The sequence below is a fragment of the Aethina tumida genome, chromosome 1 (assembly GCF_024364675.1).
Source record: "Aethina tumida isolate Nest 87 chromosome 1, icAetTumi1.1, whole genome shotgun sequence".
In the NCBI taxonomy this organism is placed as follows: Eukaryota; Metazoa; Arthropoda; class Insecta; order Coleoptera; family Nitidulidae; genus Aethina; species Aethina tumida.
Window position 1 is genome coordinate 12,972,186 of NC_065435.1, and position 18,164 is coordinate 12,990,349.

Sequence of the window (18,164 nt, forward strand, 5' to 3'; positions counted from 1 at the left end):
GAATTCTGTTTTAGATAAAAGCCAGAGCGGCGATTTCAAATGTTGCTTAATAGTTCAACATTAACCTTGAGACCCCAAAGCTGATAATCTGATGTTTTTACATTACTTTGCCAGTGTCACTAAACACAATGGTAATTTTAAGAATAGAACATAAATTATTAGGCCACGTCATTAAAAGGCTTTCCAGCGTAAGGAATTTCTCCTCATGTTACTCCAGCCATTAAACTCAGACTTTTCATTTAGAATTCGGTGCGGATTGTTGAAGTGGGACCTCGAGATGGACTGCAGAACGAACCTACCCAAGTACCCACTGAAGTCAAGATCGATTTAATAAACAGGCTATCGGAAACTGGGCTTCAAACAATAGAAGTAACAAGGTATGTTCCTGCTGTTTTTTAGACTTATGTGTTATTTTTGATTTTTGCAGCTTTGTAAGTCCCAAATGGGTACCACAAATGAGCGACAACACCAAAGTGTACACAGGAATTACAAAGAAAGATAACATAAGTTACCCAGTTTTAGTACCAAACGCAAAAGGATTAGAATCAGCTGTAAGTGTACATTCAAACATAACCTTTACCTAAATTCAATGCTTCTAGCTATTGGCCAAAGTAAAAGAAATAGCTGTGTTCGCAAGCGCCTCCGAAGGCTTCTCCAGAAAGAACACGAACTGCTCAACCGACGAAGCAATAGAAAGAATCAAAGTTGTGGTGGAGAAAGCCAAAGTAAACAATCTCAAAGTAAGAGGCTATGTGTCGTGTGTTGTGGGTTGCCCGTACGACGGTTACGTTAAGCCTTCCCAGGTTACCAAAGTTACCCAAGCCTTGCTTGATTTAGGATGTTATGAAATTTCACTAGGCGATACAATTGGTTAGATATTGGATGTTACTTAAGTTCTGTTAGCTAAACTTCTATTTTAAGGCGTTGGGACTAAGAAAACTACGTCGGAAATGCTCCAGGATTTGCTCAAAGTCACTTCTACTGATAAACTGGCCATACATTGTCACGATACTTATGGGCAAGCTTTAGTGAATGTTTGTGTAGCTTTGGATCATGGAATTAGAGTGGTGGATTCTTCCGTTTCTGGATTAGGAGGTTGTCCTTATGCCAAAGGTGCCACGGGAAATGTTGCCACTGAAGATCTGGTTTATATGTTACATGGCATGGGATTAGAAACTGGAGTCGACCTCAGGAAGCTAATTGATGCAGGAAATTTCATTACGCAATATATTAAAAAGCAGAATGCTTCAAAGGTTAATAATGCTTTATACTCAAAATACTTCAAAAAAGGATAATAAAGATACACATTTGATTAACATTTTGTTTGAATCTGTGTATTAATTTGACTTAGATCTTGTCCTCAAGCTTCTTTATCTCTTCCGTAACAATGTTATAAAGCTCCAATAAACGTATAACAAGTGTTTGCCCAAAGCTCAGTGTGAATTGAGACACTTAACTGTAACAGAAGTCTTCGCGGTGACGTAATTGCACCCCTTTTCCGCTAGATGGACGCAACCACTAAAAGCTCACTGTAAAGCTCGAAAGCTCGCTACGCTTTACTGTAACTGTTTACTGCAAGAGTCCAAGATGCGTAGTGAATCGGATCATGCTGAATAATTTATCCGGGACTCGAACCTCACACCATTTGTTTTGACCCTTTTAAAAATGGCAGTTCTGTGCACAACATTCCGTGTGAATGTTTTCGTTATAGTGATAAACAAAGTGCAATTTTAAAATTAAATACTTTTAGTAGTTATTTGAAATTGATACGTTTTTAAACATACATTGTGATTTTAGGATATACAGGTAAATAAATTATACATATTTTCGTTTAGTGAAAAATCAATCAAGTCGTACATTGGCCGATACAAAATGGATAATAACATCAATAACTTGAGCTAATTACATTGACATGTCGTTATTGCTTAATAACAACGTGCTTAAGGACCTTGTGACAATTGGTGGAGGGGTCAAAAATCTATAATAGCATTGAAACTGGCCAACATAGTTTTTTTCTAACTACTATAAAATGGATTTTAAGTACGTTTAAAAAAACAAATAAACTGACAACATTATATCCATTATATTTGTGTACAGAATTCACTCAATTTTAATTAATTATAATTATAATGTGTAGGAAAATCTGTGACCCATAAAACACTTCCAATTAAGGAGCTTGTTGCAGAGGATTAAATGCTGCAATGGTTAAAATAATTGATGTGTAAATTTTAACCTGCAAGTCCTGTTTTGTAAATATTAATGAAACATGAATTATTTACGTAATTAAACTTTTTTCATCATTAAATAAAAAATATTTAATACAACATTAAAAATTCTATGGACGTGTGAAAAGCTGGAATAAAAATTTTATAATATAAATAATATAAACTTTTATATTATGGAGATAAAAATATTGTCACCCAACAAACATAAAAATTAAAACAACATAACTTCTTAGTTTTAGACTAATTATTTTATTGATGTCTAAATAAAAGCTCAAAAAATATATTTTGTTAAGACTTGCAGCAAATTAGAAGCTAATTTTTACTAATTTTTTGTATATTATATGAATTATTTGAATAAGAAAATTATCTTCATAGAATTGATTTAACATCACTGAAGGAGACATGCAAAAGCTTCTATTAATACACTAAAATTTTTGACATAAAATTTGAGATTAAATAATTGATAAATGCGGATTTTTAATGGAATTACAAATTATCATTTGTTCTTTCCCAAATATAGCTCTAAATGTTCAAATATCCTTTATTAATTCCATTCATCAAAAATAGATTAGGAACTGATGACTGAGTTTCCAATAATAAAGTTTGTGATGACATGCACATTAATATTTAAATTAGTAAATTTATTTTTGTGTTCAATATTTACTATTGTAAACTTTTCTTAGTCAATATGAGGATAAACGCAACAAGGATGACAACTCCAATCGAAGAAAAGGTTGATCAGAAGCTCAAGATCAGGACTGGTATGGTGACGGTCAGCGATGGAAAAAGCAGACCGGTTCCCGTATTACTGCATCTATCCATGGAGGTGCTCCGTTTGCAGAAAGAGGAAATTGTTCCACCGGAAACAAAACCGCAAAACGCCAAGGTAGGACAATTATTCGTTATCCGGACAAAGAGCTTGAAAAAACAGTTTCCATCAAGATTGTTTTCCCGACTTGAGTAGTTGTCGGTAATGACACGGGGCATGTAAAAATAATGACTTCTCACGTGACAATTATAATTCACCTTTGTTTGCTCTTTGTGTTGAGCCAAGGATTATTATCGTAAAAGCTATCCGGCTGTTGTCCTATTTTTTCGTATTAGTTTAGCTAATGGTTATCGATCATGTAACTCGTTACACATACAATATTTCACCCTCGAACAAATAAAAAAGTTACCTTTTAACTTCTCTGTTTCAAAGATAAAGCTGCGATACTGCTCTATGTTACAAATGGTCGTGTTTGACCCTTGAATCAAAGACATATTTCTTGTTTGCTTTTTCTGTCTCTTTTGTGAGTTGCAAGGCAATTTCCTTTTTGCTGCTGATCATACACACAAGATAAAGTTGTCTGGCTCTTTGCTCAGTCACTTTCTTTAACATATTTAACGTTTTCAACTACTTATTCTTTTCATGTTGTTCTATTTTTAAGAAAATATTCATTTTAATGAAGTTTAGTTTTATAAAACTTCTTTTTCAGTTCTTTCCATTTCTTAGTTTGATCTAGTTTATATATAATCCTTAATGGATTTTTTTCTTTCAAAAACTTAATAAAAAGTTTTTTGTTTCTTAAATTTTTTACTTGGAAAATGTAAAACTACAATAAAAAATATAATAAAATGCAATCTTTGAAAACATTCAAAATGTTTACTAATATTTAAAGATAATTGAAAATAAACACTGAACATCTGTAACTTCATCAACTGAAAATTTTGAACTTTCTTTTAAAATTATATAATTTCAAACTTCTTGTAATAAAAGCTCACCATTTATTTTTTTATATTTAAGGAGCGAATGGTACAAGTACGGAGACACAAAGTAGGAGGTTTGGGATTAAGCATCAAAGGCGGTGCTGAACACAAACTTCCCATCCTCATATCGAAAATCTACAAAAGCCAAGCGGCAGACGAGACTGGAGAGCTTTTTGTTGGCGACGCCATCATTAAAGGTATTCATTCATAATGAGTTTTGTCAATGTTTGTACAAACTAAATATTCCAGTCAATGGCGAGTATATAACGGCTTGTCCACACGATGACGCCGTGAATATATTGAGGAACGCCGGAGATTTAGTAGTATTAACTGTAAAGCATTACAAAGCAGCCACACCATTTTTACAAAAAGGTAAGCTTAGCAACCAACTGGAGTCACATCAATTAACTTTCAATCTTGCAGAGGAGAAAGACAAAGACTCACAGCAGACTGACAGTAACAGTGAGGACAAAGAAGCATCGGATGAGAGCTTACGCCTAGCGACGAACAGCACAAGTAGCAGACCTAGTTCAATATGTTCAGAGTCCGAACAAGAACCGCCACAGACCCGTTGGGTGGACATAGTAACCGTACCCTTAATGATGGCGTACGTGACGAGGTACATATTTGGAACTGACAAACTCAGACCAAGTGCTTTCGAAGTTCGTGGTCTTAACGGCATTAGCACCGGCATCATTCATTGCGACGATTCCGCTATTTTGTCCCAATGGCTGAAGTTTATCACTGACAATATTATCGGACTGACCAATCTTCAAGTAAGTATGCTAATCTCCAGTGTAATCGTACTGTCATTTGTTTGGTTTTAGATGAAGCTGTACAACAGAAACTTTAGTGTATCGGATCGAATTGAGTACATGGGTTGGGTCAACGAAGGTGTCCTTAACAACAATCAACCGTGGCAAAATTATAAACCGCGATTTTTTGCTCTTAAGGGCACCGACTTGATGCTATTTGACTCACCACCGGTAAGACTTACTCTGTTAATCAAGTACTAGTAATTAACCACGTAATATTTTTTGGCAGCTCAACGTTTTAGACTGGGGCAAATGTCCGATAATGTTTAAAGTTTATCAAACCATGTTCAGGGTTGTAAAAGAATCCGAGAACGTAGATGAACGACAGCACTGCTTTTTAGTCCAGACTTCAGGACAAGACTCTAGATATTTTTCAGTAGAGACTAGACAGGAATTGTTGAGAATTGAAAACGCCTGGCACTGCTCAGTTTGCACTGCTGTTATGAAACTTGGCGTAAGACACCTAATATGAATTTGCTTTTTACATATCTACATTTTGTTTGATTACAGAATAAGACTTTCACAGTCAGCAGTAATGGTAAAACTGCTGGTTTGACTTTGGATTGGAATCTTGGGTTTTCACTACATGAAGGTGACTCCAAAACTCCTCTTTGGCAATACAAGTTTTCCCAATTGAGGGGCTCCTCGGATGATGGAAAGTCCAAGCTTAAGCTACATTTCCAGGATACCGAGTCCAAAGCTATCGAAACAAAGGTACGTTAAACAATAGTTCCTAAGAAATTTTTAGGTGAAGAATTCAGTCATTAATTTTCCTCTATCAAATCTAACTTTTGATATAGGCTATAGCTATTGTATTATTATTTCAATTTCATTTTAACTTGGACGCAAATAATTTTGCAGACACCTTTGAGAGGTTCAGGCTGATTAAAGCCTGAGGAATTGTTAAATCTGCTTCAAAGTAACTATTTGTTTCTTTATTTGACGCTGTTATTTTTGTACAATCTTTCGGTAGCTCAGGAGGACTGCTAAAGGCTATTGCTTCAGAATGCAATAATTCCTGAATTTAAATTACGATTTGTTAACTTACGACTATTGTTCCTATTAAAACCTTTGATATTTATGACCCAAACTTTAGACAGTGTCTCCTTCCCTTGGTCCACTATTGTAATTGTTCAAAAAATGTTTTACTTCAAAGATTAAATTCAGTTAACCTGTACTTCAAAAAATAAAGCCAAATATATTTAGATGCAGAATTCGGCCTTTAATTTTCCTCTGTCAAATATATTTTTTTATATAGCTATATTTATATTCATTGTTTTATTTTTTCAATTTCATTTTAATTTGGATGGAAGTAATTCTGCAGATTCCTTTGAGAGGTTCAGGTTTCTTATAATACGTACATCTTGCTGATTAAAGTCTTGAGGAATTGTTAAATCTGGTCAAATTAACTGTCTATTTCTTCATCTGATGTTGACGTTTCTTAGAAGGAATTTGTTCACTTACGACTATTGTGCCTATTAACTGTTTCTTCATCTGACGCTGATGTCTCTGTATCATCTTTCGACAACTCAGGAAGACTGCTGAAATTTAGAAATATCTTTAGAATGCAGTAATTCCTGAATTTAGATTAGGATTTGTCGATTTATGACTATTGTTCCTATTAAAACCTTTGAATTTTACGAATCAAGCTTTAGGCAATGTCTCCTTTCCTTAGACCACTGTTTTAAATGTTCAACTCATGTTATATCTCAAAAGTTATCTTTACTTCTTTACATTTTATCAGAACTAAATTCAGTTAGTCTGTACTTAAAAGTAAAAAAAAAAAAGTAGAGTTGATAGACGAAATTGAATGGCATGTTTGGAATCAGTACACTAAAAGAGATCTTAGTTTTCCAACATAGAAAAACATTGTTGCCCTGTGTTGTGACCACGTGACCCCTGAATTCTATAGGATTTTATATAGAAAAATTGCTCTATTGTTACTTACATCGTCTCTCTCCTTAAATGTTTAATTTACTCTAATCTCCAATATGTTTTATTTTTTAGGAACTTGAATGTTCGATCCTCCAGAGTTTGCTGTTCTGTATGCATGCGTTTCTTACAGCTAAAGTAGCATCGGTGGATCCTGGTTTTCTATGCTCCACTATACCTTAAACCACTGAATTAGAATACAATTATTTAAGTAACGCAAGAATTAATTATCTCTCAAGACTGTCCGTCTTGAAAATAGTTTCAGCTGCACATGGCTTTTGTTTAGATGAATTGTTCGTGGATACAAATTTGTGTAAACAGGGTTTAGTTGGATATTGTTGCTAGTTATACTGACGGCGAGTCTATTGTTAATTGAATTTAGAGACAGCCGGTATTATTTTAAATCACGCTGGTGATTTTGGACTAAAATAGTATAAGATTACTTTGACCAGTTGTGAAGGTGCCTGAAATTATTTTAAGGAGATTACTAAAAATTTTTGTCGGTATCTTGTATAGAATGCACAAAATCTGCGATGCACTATGATTTTTTTCTATATGTATATGACATGTTCCTTATGATATTATAACCTTATTAGGTAGATATATTTATTATATACATTTTTTATTGAGTATCTATATTTTTAGGTTCTATCCATCAAAGAGTACCTAAAAATGTTCTGGTGTAGAATTTAGGTACTTTTTGTAAATAGAATAAACTGTTATAGGATTTTAAGACAAAAAATGGCACAGAAAAACGAAAACTAGATGTAAAATCGATTGCTACAGATTATAAGTCCCTTAATAGTTTCCAGTTCATTGAAAATACATCAATTTCACACACAATGCATGCAAAATACCAGAGCATATTTTCAATGAACTTAAGGCCGATTTATAGATTGTTTAATCATAAATTGTTGAACCTTAAAGCACCGTGGAATCTATTGAGGTCAACTTCAGTCTAACAGCTGCAACAGTCTCTAAATTGGTCTTTAGACTAGCACTCACTAAGTAGAAGAATCAGTACGTAAAATGTAACTGTGGTAAGAATACAATATAGTACACTCGACATTTGTTAATATGTAAAAAAACAATAGTCTAAATAATTCAATTAAGTTAGCAATAAGTGTTCTAAAATATTCTAACTCTGTACTCGGTAATGATGATTGTACATGTCCTTGAAGTAAATATAATCTAGATTTCTTTCTTCAGATCATTCTACACTGTATAAACTTATAACAAATTTTGATGTTAGCTATTAATGCGTGCAATATTTGATGTTTTTCTCTGTCACAGCCAGATTGAAAGTGATCGTCATAAAATCTAGTCTTCAGATGAATGTAAGTTTATATTAGAGGTAGAATGATCCACTACAAGTAGCTTCCAAACTGGAACTTCTCTCTTTGAAACTATTGAAATGTCAATGTGTCAATTTTAGGACTAAAATGAGTTTTAGTTATTGAAAAAGTGATCTCTTTTGAGAAATGTATTTATTGTTGATTACTGTTAATGATATCATTTAGATTTGAAGTGAGAATATATATTATTGTTAATTAGTTAAAAATATAAATTTGGATGATGTGCAATAGCATTAGCACATGGTGAATCATCGAAAATATATCATAAAAACCTACATGTTCAATGCAAAATTATTTTTGGTTAATGCTTGGTCACATATCAATCATGGGGGATTTACCGTGTGTTACGTTTTGCAACGTACCTTTTTTGCTTATACCAAAAAAAAAAAAAACATGAGAAAACGGTTGTGAATTGTTATTATTTGAAACTATCGAACTATATAAGTTAGCTTTACATTATATATGTACACAAGCCGTAAGTTTATAGAGTTAATTTAGTGAAGACCAAAACATGTTTTTAATTCTATAGTTATTAATCGTTGACAATATGAATAAATTTATTTAGTACCTTGACGTGCTCATTTCTTCATCCCTGTGTTAAAACTAATCAAAATTAAGTGTGACTATTACTATTAACTCCCTAAGTCCTAAGTTCTATAAGTTTCAAAATCAAGGAGTAAAGCTTTGACCTACATTCTTATAACTTAATTTCATTTACAGCTGCAGCTGTTTCAGTAACTCAATAGTTTCCATTATGCAACTGATATTCAGTTATGTAATATGGATTGATGCAATCTGTAGCTTTGTTCTCAAATCGTGTTTGGAACTTTGTGTGTAGAAACCTTTCTTTCGAAACTGTGGAAGTTACGACTACTGGACAATATTGAAGATAATGTTTAATTATAGAAATCTGCAAGCAGTTTCATAAACAGTTTGTTGTTTTAAATGATTTGATTTGAAATTTTGTTTATAACTAATAAATTAGTGAACCTTATTTAATGTTATGAATATAATTTGAAAGGAAATACTTTAGATGATTAATGATGGTTATTGAATTTTAGGAGGGAAAAATAATAAATTAGTGATTTCTTAATATTTGTGTACACATTATTTTATTTTTTACATTAAAAATTAATAAAATTAAATACAATTACACACTGACAAGTTAATCCATCTACGTATATAATTACTTTTGTATAATATTCCAAAGTTGTAAACAAACATTTTTAACTTGCAATATGTTTTTTAATGTTTTTTTATTATTATATTACACTGATGGCAGCACGTTACGAATTATAAGCTATGCAACCCAGATTACAGGTAAGTATTTAAGTCTACTTAAGTAAGTTTTAAATTTCCGTAATTTAATATTAATTTATGGTAGGTAATTAATAGGAAAATGTTTTAGTTGACCATAAGCGATATGATTTACCTAACTAGATGAGTAGTTGCACAGTTCGGGAAGCTTTTAATCCGCTTAGTATCTATTTGTTCGTCTAGTCATCTAAAACGCAATTGTTGGAGTTTTAATCGATTGCAAGGTCAAGGCTAGCGGAATAGTAATACGACCTGTAATATTTGTTTGCTTTTATCGATTAGCTGTCTCAATTGTTTTTGGGGATTTTGGGAAATTATTTAATCAGCATTGGCAAAGTCACATTATGTAATGGCATTTAAATTACGTAACAACAAAAGTTTCAATACAACAATATTACATTACATAAATTGAATGTTGTAGTTTATGAATTATACCCCATGTTTGTCTGCTTTAATTTTTTTAATAGCGTACAATGACGATACAAAACATATCAAAGAAAATAAACAGTTAAAACCATTTAATTTAAATGAACCCAATTTGTGTAGGTGAATCAGTCGAAAAAAATAAGCTTAAACTGTGTACAAACAGATATAAAAGCACGTTGAAAATTTGTTTAATTAAGCGACCAAATCAATAAAGAACATCAAAAATGATTTTTATGCGAGGGCCCGCAGCAAAATATTCAATTTACGGATCCCTATACATAGAGAACAGAAAATTTTATTAAGACATCAAAGGAAAAATTTTCCTTACAGCCAAAAAACTGAAACTGAAAAGCCCGAAATTATCGTGTATTTTATGTGTATATATACAAAACCGATTGTGTTTCGTTTTCATAATTGTCGTACCTAAAATGTTTTAATTTATTTAGTGGATTCAAAAGAATAAGTATTAAATATTGCCCGTCTAATTTATTTAAAATCGTGGCACTGCAACGAAGGTTCCGTTCCCCATGGGACGCTTTAATATTTAATTATGTTTCGTGGAAAACTTTTCCAACAAAGAAATCTTCATCTTGGAAGTTGCGAAGTCGACTTTGAAAAATTATACACAAATTTAGTTTGATGAGTGGGAATTACATTTGCTTATGCCCCAAACCGAAACCAGGGGGGAATTTAATTTGTCCTGAATCACACCCTGAATGAACGATGATTAGCTGAAGGGCAGTAAACAAAATTTTCTCTTTATTTTTCTCCTTTTCCTAACCCACATTCTCGGCTTATACAAAATTTAATCTCTTAACCGCGACCACGATTTAAATGGTAATGAAATTTCATTAGATTATTATCGACGTAGGGATTTAGCACCTCTCATTTTTTTATTAATATTATTGTAAAGGAAATAGGACCACTTTAATGTGACATTAAATATTTAAACCCAAAACTGCCAGCCACAATTAAAATTGATACGTGTTTAATTAAAAGGATTAACACAAAAGCCAGCCACTTAACCAAAACTGGAATAAACTATGATAGAAATAATTAGCCATTCGTAATTAAAACGTCGCCGTACAGAAAGATTTATGATTTCGGATACTTGAAGAAAATCAAAGGGGAATGCTAACAATGGCTTAATTGGAAAAGCTATACATCATGTCATGTATTTTATTTGATGGGTCTCTGTTTTAGGTAATCTTTACAATTAAATTTTGATTCACCTGGTGCTAAACCGTAAACGTCAAATGATTTGGAACTCACAATTCTTCTTAATTTATCTGTTGTTTAGCACTGTAAAATGCCTCAAAGAAGACTTTCTTCTGAAGATTTTGTCCCTATAATTACAGTTTTCGAACATGGAAATCTAAGTCAACAACAAGTAACTCAAATATGTAATGTTGACATTGCTTTTTTTCTTTTAAACGATGGAAGCTCGTAATAAATCTATTACATTTTATATTAAAGCTTCATAAATAGTGTAAGATGAATGCGAAGCTATACTGAACTTCTATTAAAGTGGATAATTTGATTTTCCTACACTAAATATATTTAAAAACATTTTCAATATATTTTATTTTGACTAGTATTATTATTTGAATATTTGTAGCTGTAAACAATCAGTATTTTAAATTGATTTTGTTTTTATATATTTAATAAACATCAATGTAACCAACAATCCATTTTTTGTAAATTTTTTATTTCCAAAAAAGGCATTTTGTGGATTTGCTCAGATTTTATTCGGTTTATTCTTAATTTATCTATTGTTTAGCACTGTAAAATGGCTCAAAGAATACTTTCTTCTGAAGATTTTGTCCCTATAATTACAATTTTGGAACATGGCAATCTGAATCAACAACAAGTAACCCAAATATGTAATGCTGACATTGCTTTTTTCTATTTTAACCGATGGAAGCTCCTAATAAATCTATTACATTTTATATTAAAGCTTCATAAATAGTGTAAGATGAATGTGAAGCTATACAGAGCTTCTTTTGAAGTGCATAATTTGATTTTTCAAGATTAAATATATTTAAAAATATTTTAAATATGTTTTATTTTGACCAGTAATGTTATTTGAATATTTGTAGCTCTAGACAATCAGTATTTTAAATTTATTTAGTTTTTATATATTTAATAAACATAAATATAAACAACATTCCATTTCTTGTAAATTTTTTATTTCCAAAAAAGGCATTTTGTGAATTTGTACATATTTTCTTCTGTTCATTCTTAATTTATCTGTTGTTTAGCACTGTAAAATGCCTCAAAGAAGACTTTCTTCTGAAGATTTTGTCCCTATATTACAATTTTGGAACATGGCAATCTGAGTCAACAACAAGTAACCCAAATATATAATGCTGACATTGCTTTTTTTCTTTTAAACGATGAAAGCTCCTAATAAATCTATTACATTTTAAATTAAAGTTTCATAAATAGTGTAAGATGAATGCGAATCTATACTGAGCTTCTTTTGAAGTTGATAATTTGATTTTCTAGATTAAATATGTTTAAAAACATTTTCAATATATTTTATTTTGACCAGTAATATTATTTGAATATTTGTAGCTCTAGACAATCAGTATTTTAAATTTATTTAGTTTTTATATATTTAATAAACATAAATATAAACAACATTCCATTTCTTGTAAATTTTTTATTTCCAAAAAAGGCATTTTGTGGATTTGCACACATTTTATTCGGTTCATTCTTAATTTATCTGTTGTTTAGCAGTGTAAAATGCCTCAAAGAAGACTTTCTTCTGAAGATTTTGTCTTTTTAACAACAAGTAGCCCAAAGTGTAATAAATTGTTTGGGTATGTATTGGGAAACTGGTAATTCCAATATATGACGTGGTGGTGGTTGACAATGAGCTACGATCAGAAGACAGGACATTTTCTTATTACTGCTACGTACGGACGTTGGAATCGCTGTAAGTCTGTCTACCATCAGAAGAAGGTTACATGAAGCTGGTTATAGAGTCAGAAGACGTTTCTGATAGCCTCTGTTAAACAGGGAAGCTGAATGGCTTAATTGTTTGGTCACAGATGAGTCTAAGTATTCAGTAAATCACTCTGATAACTGTATTTGGTCATGGCGTGAACGTGGTGAGAGATATTCTGTTACTTTTAGAGGTAGTTCTGTAACAGAGTGGGGTGGATAGAATTTCTTTAGAAATCGTAGAAATAACTAATTAATTTAATATTTAAATATTAAGAAAAAAAAAATAAGTTTGTCAAAATATACTACAACTTTCATATTTATATATAATTTTATATTAAGATATGTGCCTCTCCATACACAAGTTTAATCAAAGACCGTTCTTTTAAGAAAACTTTGGTATTAAAAAGCGAACGTCATTAAAAGTTCATATAAAAATACACTTTCGGTTTGGTTATCTTCATCCGTATTGATTTCCTTTGGGGCAATATCACCATTTCTCTGTTTATAAATTTCATAAATGAAAACTTCTTAAGTACAGCATCTGTGTGTTCTAATAATAAAGCGAATTTAGTTAAAAGTTTACGAACTTATCCATGTTTTCTGCCGGAGTACATGGCAACAGTGCATAAGATCTTGTGCTATCGGAATATAAAGCTTGGGCAAAGCTGTTGGATATTTGATAATAAGAGGTAAACAAAAAGTGTAAAAATATGTGAAACTGATCCAGCACACTTTGGCATTATATCCTGGTGAGAGAGGTAGTGAATGGAGTGCTGGTAAATAATCACGTTTCGGAACGTTAAACAAATAATATTGTAGTGAAGATCAAAAAAACACACAATACAACATTCTGTATATGTACACCCTCGGATTGGGCTGAGAACTGATTTATTTCAGAATTGTAAGGTGTATTGACCTATGAAATGTTAGGTACTGAAGAATATAATTTACTTTTTTAACTTTTAACTTTAAAATAATTTTTATTGTACAAAATAATAGAATTTTTTTGTTTTCTTAACTAACATAATCTCAGATTTTAGCTTTCTTCTGAGAAATTAATAAAACAAAATTAATTAAACTTAAAAATATATAAAAATATTTACCAGAAATGGAATGTTATTTATATTTATGTCTATTAAATAAATAAAAACTAAATAAATTTAAAATACTGATTATCTAGAGCTGCAAATATTCAAATAATATTACTGGTCAAAATAAAACATATTGAAAATATTTTTAAATATATTTAATCTAGGAAAATTAAATTGTCCACTTCAAAAGAAGCTCAGTATAGTTTCACATTTATCTTACACTATTTATGAAGCTTTAGTAAAAAATGTAATAGATTTGTTAGTAGTTACTTGTTATTTGGGTTACTTGTTGTTGACTCAGATTACCATGTTAGAAAATTGTAATTATAGGGTCAAAATCTTCAGAAGAAAGTCTTCTTTGAAGCATTTTACAGTGCTAAACAATAGATAAATTAAGAACGAACCGAATAAAATGTGTGCAAATACACAAAATGCCTTTTTTGGAAATAAAAATTTTACATGAAATGGAATGTTGTTTATATTTATGTGTATTAAATATATAAATACTAAATAAACTTAAAATACTGATTGTCTAGAGCTACAAATATTCAAATAATATTACTGGTCAAAATATAACATATTCAAAATATTTTTAAATATATTTAATCTAGAAAAATGAAATTATCCACTTCAAAAGAAGCACAGTATAACTTCACATTCAGCTTACACTATTTATGAAGCTTTAATATAAAATATAATGGATTTATTAGGATTTTACATCGTTTAAAAGAAAAAAAGCAATGTCAGCATTATATATTTGGGTTACTTGTTGACTCAGATTGCCATGTTCCAAAATTATAATTATAGGGGCAAAATCTTCAGAAGAAAGTCTTCTTTGAAGCATTTTACAGTGCTAAACAACAGATAAATTAAGAACGAACCGAATAAAATGTGTGCAAATACACAAAATGCCTTTTTGGAAATAAAAATTTTACATAAAATGGAATGTTGTTTATATTTGTCTATTAAATATATATAAACTAAATAAATTTAAAATACTGATTGTCTAGAGCTACAAATATTCAAATAATATTACTAGTCAAAATATAACATATTCAAAATATTTTTAAATATATTTAATCTAGAAAAATGAAATTATCCACTTCAAAAGAAGCACAGTATAACTTCACATTCACCTTACACTATTTATGAAGCTTTAATATAAAATATAATGGATTTATTAGGATTTTACATCGTTTAAAAGAAAAAAAGCAATGTCAGCATTATATATTTGGGTTACTTGTTGACTCAGATTGCCATGTTCCAAAATTGTAATTATAGGGGCAAAATCTTCAGAAGAAAGTCTTCTTTGAGGCATTTTACGGTGCTAAACAACAGATAAATTAAGAACGAACCGAATAAAATGTGTGCAAATACACAAAATGCCTTTTTTGGAAAAAAAATTTTACATGAAATGGAATGTTGTTTATATTTATGTCTATTAAATATATATAAACTAAATAAATTTAAAATACTGATTGTCTAGAGCTACAAATATTCAAATAATATTACTGGTCAAAATATAACATACTCAAAATATTTTTAAATATATTTAATCTAGAAAAATGAAATTATCCACTTCAAAAGAAGCACAGTATAACTTCACATTCACTTTACACTATTTATGAAGCTTTAATATAAAATATAATGGATTTATTAGGATTTTACATCGTTTAAAAATAAAAAAAGGCACTGTCAACATTATATATTTGGGTTACTCATTGTTGACTCAGATTGTCAGGTTCCAAAATTGTAATTATAGGGGCAAAATCTTCAGAAGAAAGTCTTCTTTGAGGCATTTTACGGTGCTAAACAACAGATAAATTAAGAATGAACCGAATAAAAAGTGTGCAAATACACAAAATGCCTTTTTTGGAAATAAAAATTTTACATGAAATGGAATGTTGTTTATATTTGTCTATTAAATATATATAAACTAAATAAATTTAAAATACTGATTGTCTAGAGCTAGAAATATTCAAATAATATTACTGATCAAAATATAACATATTGAAAATATTTTTAAATATATTTAATCTAGGAAAATCAAATTATCCACTTCAAAAGAAATTCAGCATAGCTTCACGTTCATCTTACTGTATTTATGAAGCTTTAGTAAAAAATGTAATAGATTTGTTAGGACTTTCCATCGTTTAAAAAGAAAAAAAGGCACTGTCAACATTATATATTTGGGTTACTTATTGCTGACTCAGATTGTCAGGTTCCAAAATTGTAATTATAGGGTCAAAATCTTCAGAAGAAAGTCTTCTTTGAAGCATTTTACAGTGCTAAATAACAGATAAATTAAGAACGAACCGAATAAAATGTGTGCAAATACACAAAATGCCTTTTTTGGAAATAAAAATTTTACGTAAAATGGAATGTTGTTTATATTTATGTCTATTAAATATATAAAAACTAAATAAATTTAAAGTACTGATTGTCTAGAGCTAGAAATTTTCAAATAATATTACTAATCAAAATATAACATATTGAAAATATTTTTAAACATATTTAATCTAGGAAAATCAAATTATCCACTTCAAAAGAAACTCAGTATAGCTTCACATTCATCTTACTCTATTTATGAAGCTTTAGTAAAAATTGTAATAGATTTGTTAGGACTTTCTATCGTTTAAAAAGAAAAAGAAGCACTGTCAACACTTGTTGTTGACTCAGATTGCCATGTTCCAAATTTGTAATTATAGGGGCAAAATCTTCAGAAGAAGGTCTTCTTTAATTTATTTTACGGTGGTAAACAACAGATAAATTAAAAATGAACAGAATAAAATGTGTGCAAATCCACAAAATGCCTTTTTTCGATATAAAAAATTTACAAGAAATGGAATGTTGTTAATATTTATATCTATTAAATATATAAAAACTAAATAAATTTAAAGTACTGATTGTCTAGAGCTACAAAAATTCATATAATATTGCTGGTCAAAATAAAACATATTGAAAATATTTTTAAATATATTTAATCTAGGAAAATCAAATTATCCTCTTCAAAAGAAGTTCAGTATAGCTTCACATTCATCTTACACTATTTATGAAGGTTTAGTAAAAAATGCAATAGATTTATTAGGACCTTCCATCGTTTAAAAGGAAAAAACCAATATCAATATTATATATTTGGGTTACTTGTTGTTGACTCAGATTGCCATGTTAGAAAATTATAATTATAGGGTCAAAATCTTCAGAAGAAAGTCTTCTTTGAAGCATTTTACAGTGCTAAATAACAGATAAATTAAGAACGAACCGAATAAAATGTGTGCAAATACACAAAATGCCTTTTTTGGAAATAAAAATTTTACATGAAATGGAATGTTGTTTATATTTATGTCTATTAAATATATATAAACTAAATAAATTTAAAATACTGATTGTCTAGAGCTACAAATATTCAAATAATATTACTGGTCAAAATATAACATACTCAAAATATTTTTAAATATATTTAATCTAGAAAAATGAAATTATCCACTTCAAAAGAAGCACAGTATAACTTCACATTCACCTTACACTATTTATGAAGCTTTAATATAAAATATAATGGATTTATTAGGATTTTACATCGTTTAAAAGAAAAAAAGCAATGTCAGCATTATATATTTGGGTTACTTGTTGTTGACTCAGATTGCCATGTTCCAAAATTGTAATTATAGGGGCAAAATCTTCAGAAGAAAGTCTTCTTTGAGGCATTTTACGGTGCTAAACAACAGATAAATTAAGAATGAACTGAATAAAATGTGTGCAAATTCACAAAATGCCTTTTTTGGAAATAAAAAATTTACAAGAAATGGAATGTTGTTTATATTTATGTCTATTAAATATATAGAAACTAAATAAATTTAAAATACTGATTGTCTAGAGCTAGAAATATTCAAATAATATTACTGATTAAAATATAACATATTGAAAATATTTTTAAATATATTTAATCTAGGAAAATCAAATTATCCACTTCAAGAGAAACTCAGTATAGCTTCACATTCATCTTACTTTATTTATGAAACTTTAGTAAAAATTGTAATAGATTTGTTAGGACTTTCCATCGTTTAAAAAGAAAAAAAGGCACTGTCAACATTATATATTTGGGTTACTTATTGTTGACTCAGATTGTCAGGTTCCAAAATTGTAATTATAGGGGCAAAATCTTCAGAAGAAAGTCTTCTTTGAGGCATTTTACGGTGCTAAACAACAGATAAATTAAGAATGAACTGAATAAAATATGTGCAAATTCACAAAATGCCTTTTTTGGAAATAAAAAATTTACAAGAAATGGAATGTTGTTTATAT

The 18,164-nt window shown here is 29.8% G+C and overlaps 2 protein-coding genes across 3 annotated transcripts; both read left to right on the forward strand.

The window, feature by feature from the left end:
* The first annotated feature begins 53 nt into the window (after positions 1-53).
* Positions 54-1,302, forward strand: LOC109597163 (hydroxymethylglutaryl-CoA lyase, mitochondrial). The gene is made up of 5 exons (XM_020012802.2): positions 54-188; positions 244-377; positions 428-551; positions 600-870; positions 922-1,302. The coding sequence occupies exons 1-5, from the start codon at positions 129-131 to the stop codon at positions 1,293-1,295; spliced, it is 963 nt and encodes a 320-aa protein (XP_019868361.2). The 5' UTR covers positions 54-128; the 3' UTR covers positions 1,296-1,302.
* Positions 1,303-1,634: 332 nt separating this feature from the next.
* LOC109597158 (gamma-2-syntrophin) lies at positions 1,635-8,649 on the forward strand. 2 transcript variants are annotated; one of them, XM_020012795.2, is made up of 9 exons: positions 1,635-1,806; positions 2,909-3,111; positions 4,012-4,171; positions 4,224-4,346; positions 4,398-4,750; positions 4,802-4,960; positions 5,019-5,243; positions 5,300-5,503; positions 6,797-8,649. In XM_020012795.2, exons 2-9 carry the CDS (start codon positions 2,914-2,916, stop codon positions 6,902-6,904), a joined length of 1,530 nt encoding a protein of 509 aa, XP_019868354.1. In that variant the 5' UTR covers positions 1,635-1,806; positions 2,909-2,913; the 3' UTR covers positions 6,905-8,649. The 2 variants fall into 2 exon arrangements, with proteins under 2 accessions (XP_019868354.1, XP_019868353.1); XM_020012794.2 differs by having other exon boundaries at positions 4,224-4,750.
* The last annotated feature ends 9,515 nt before the right edge of the window (positions 8,650-18,164 follow it).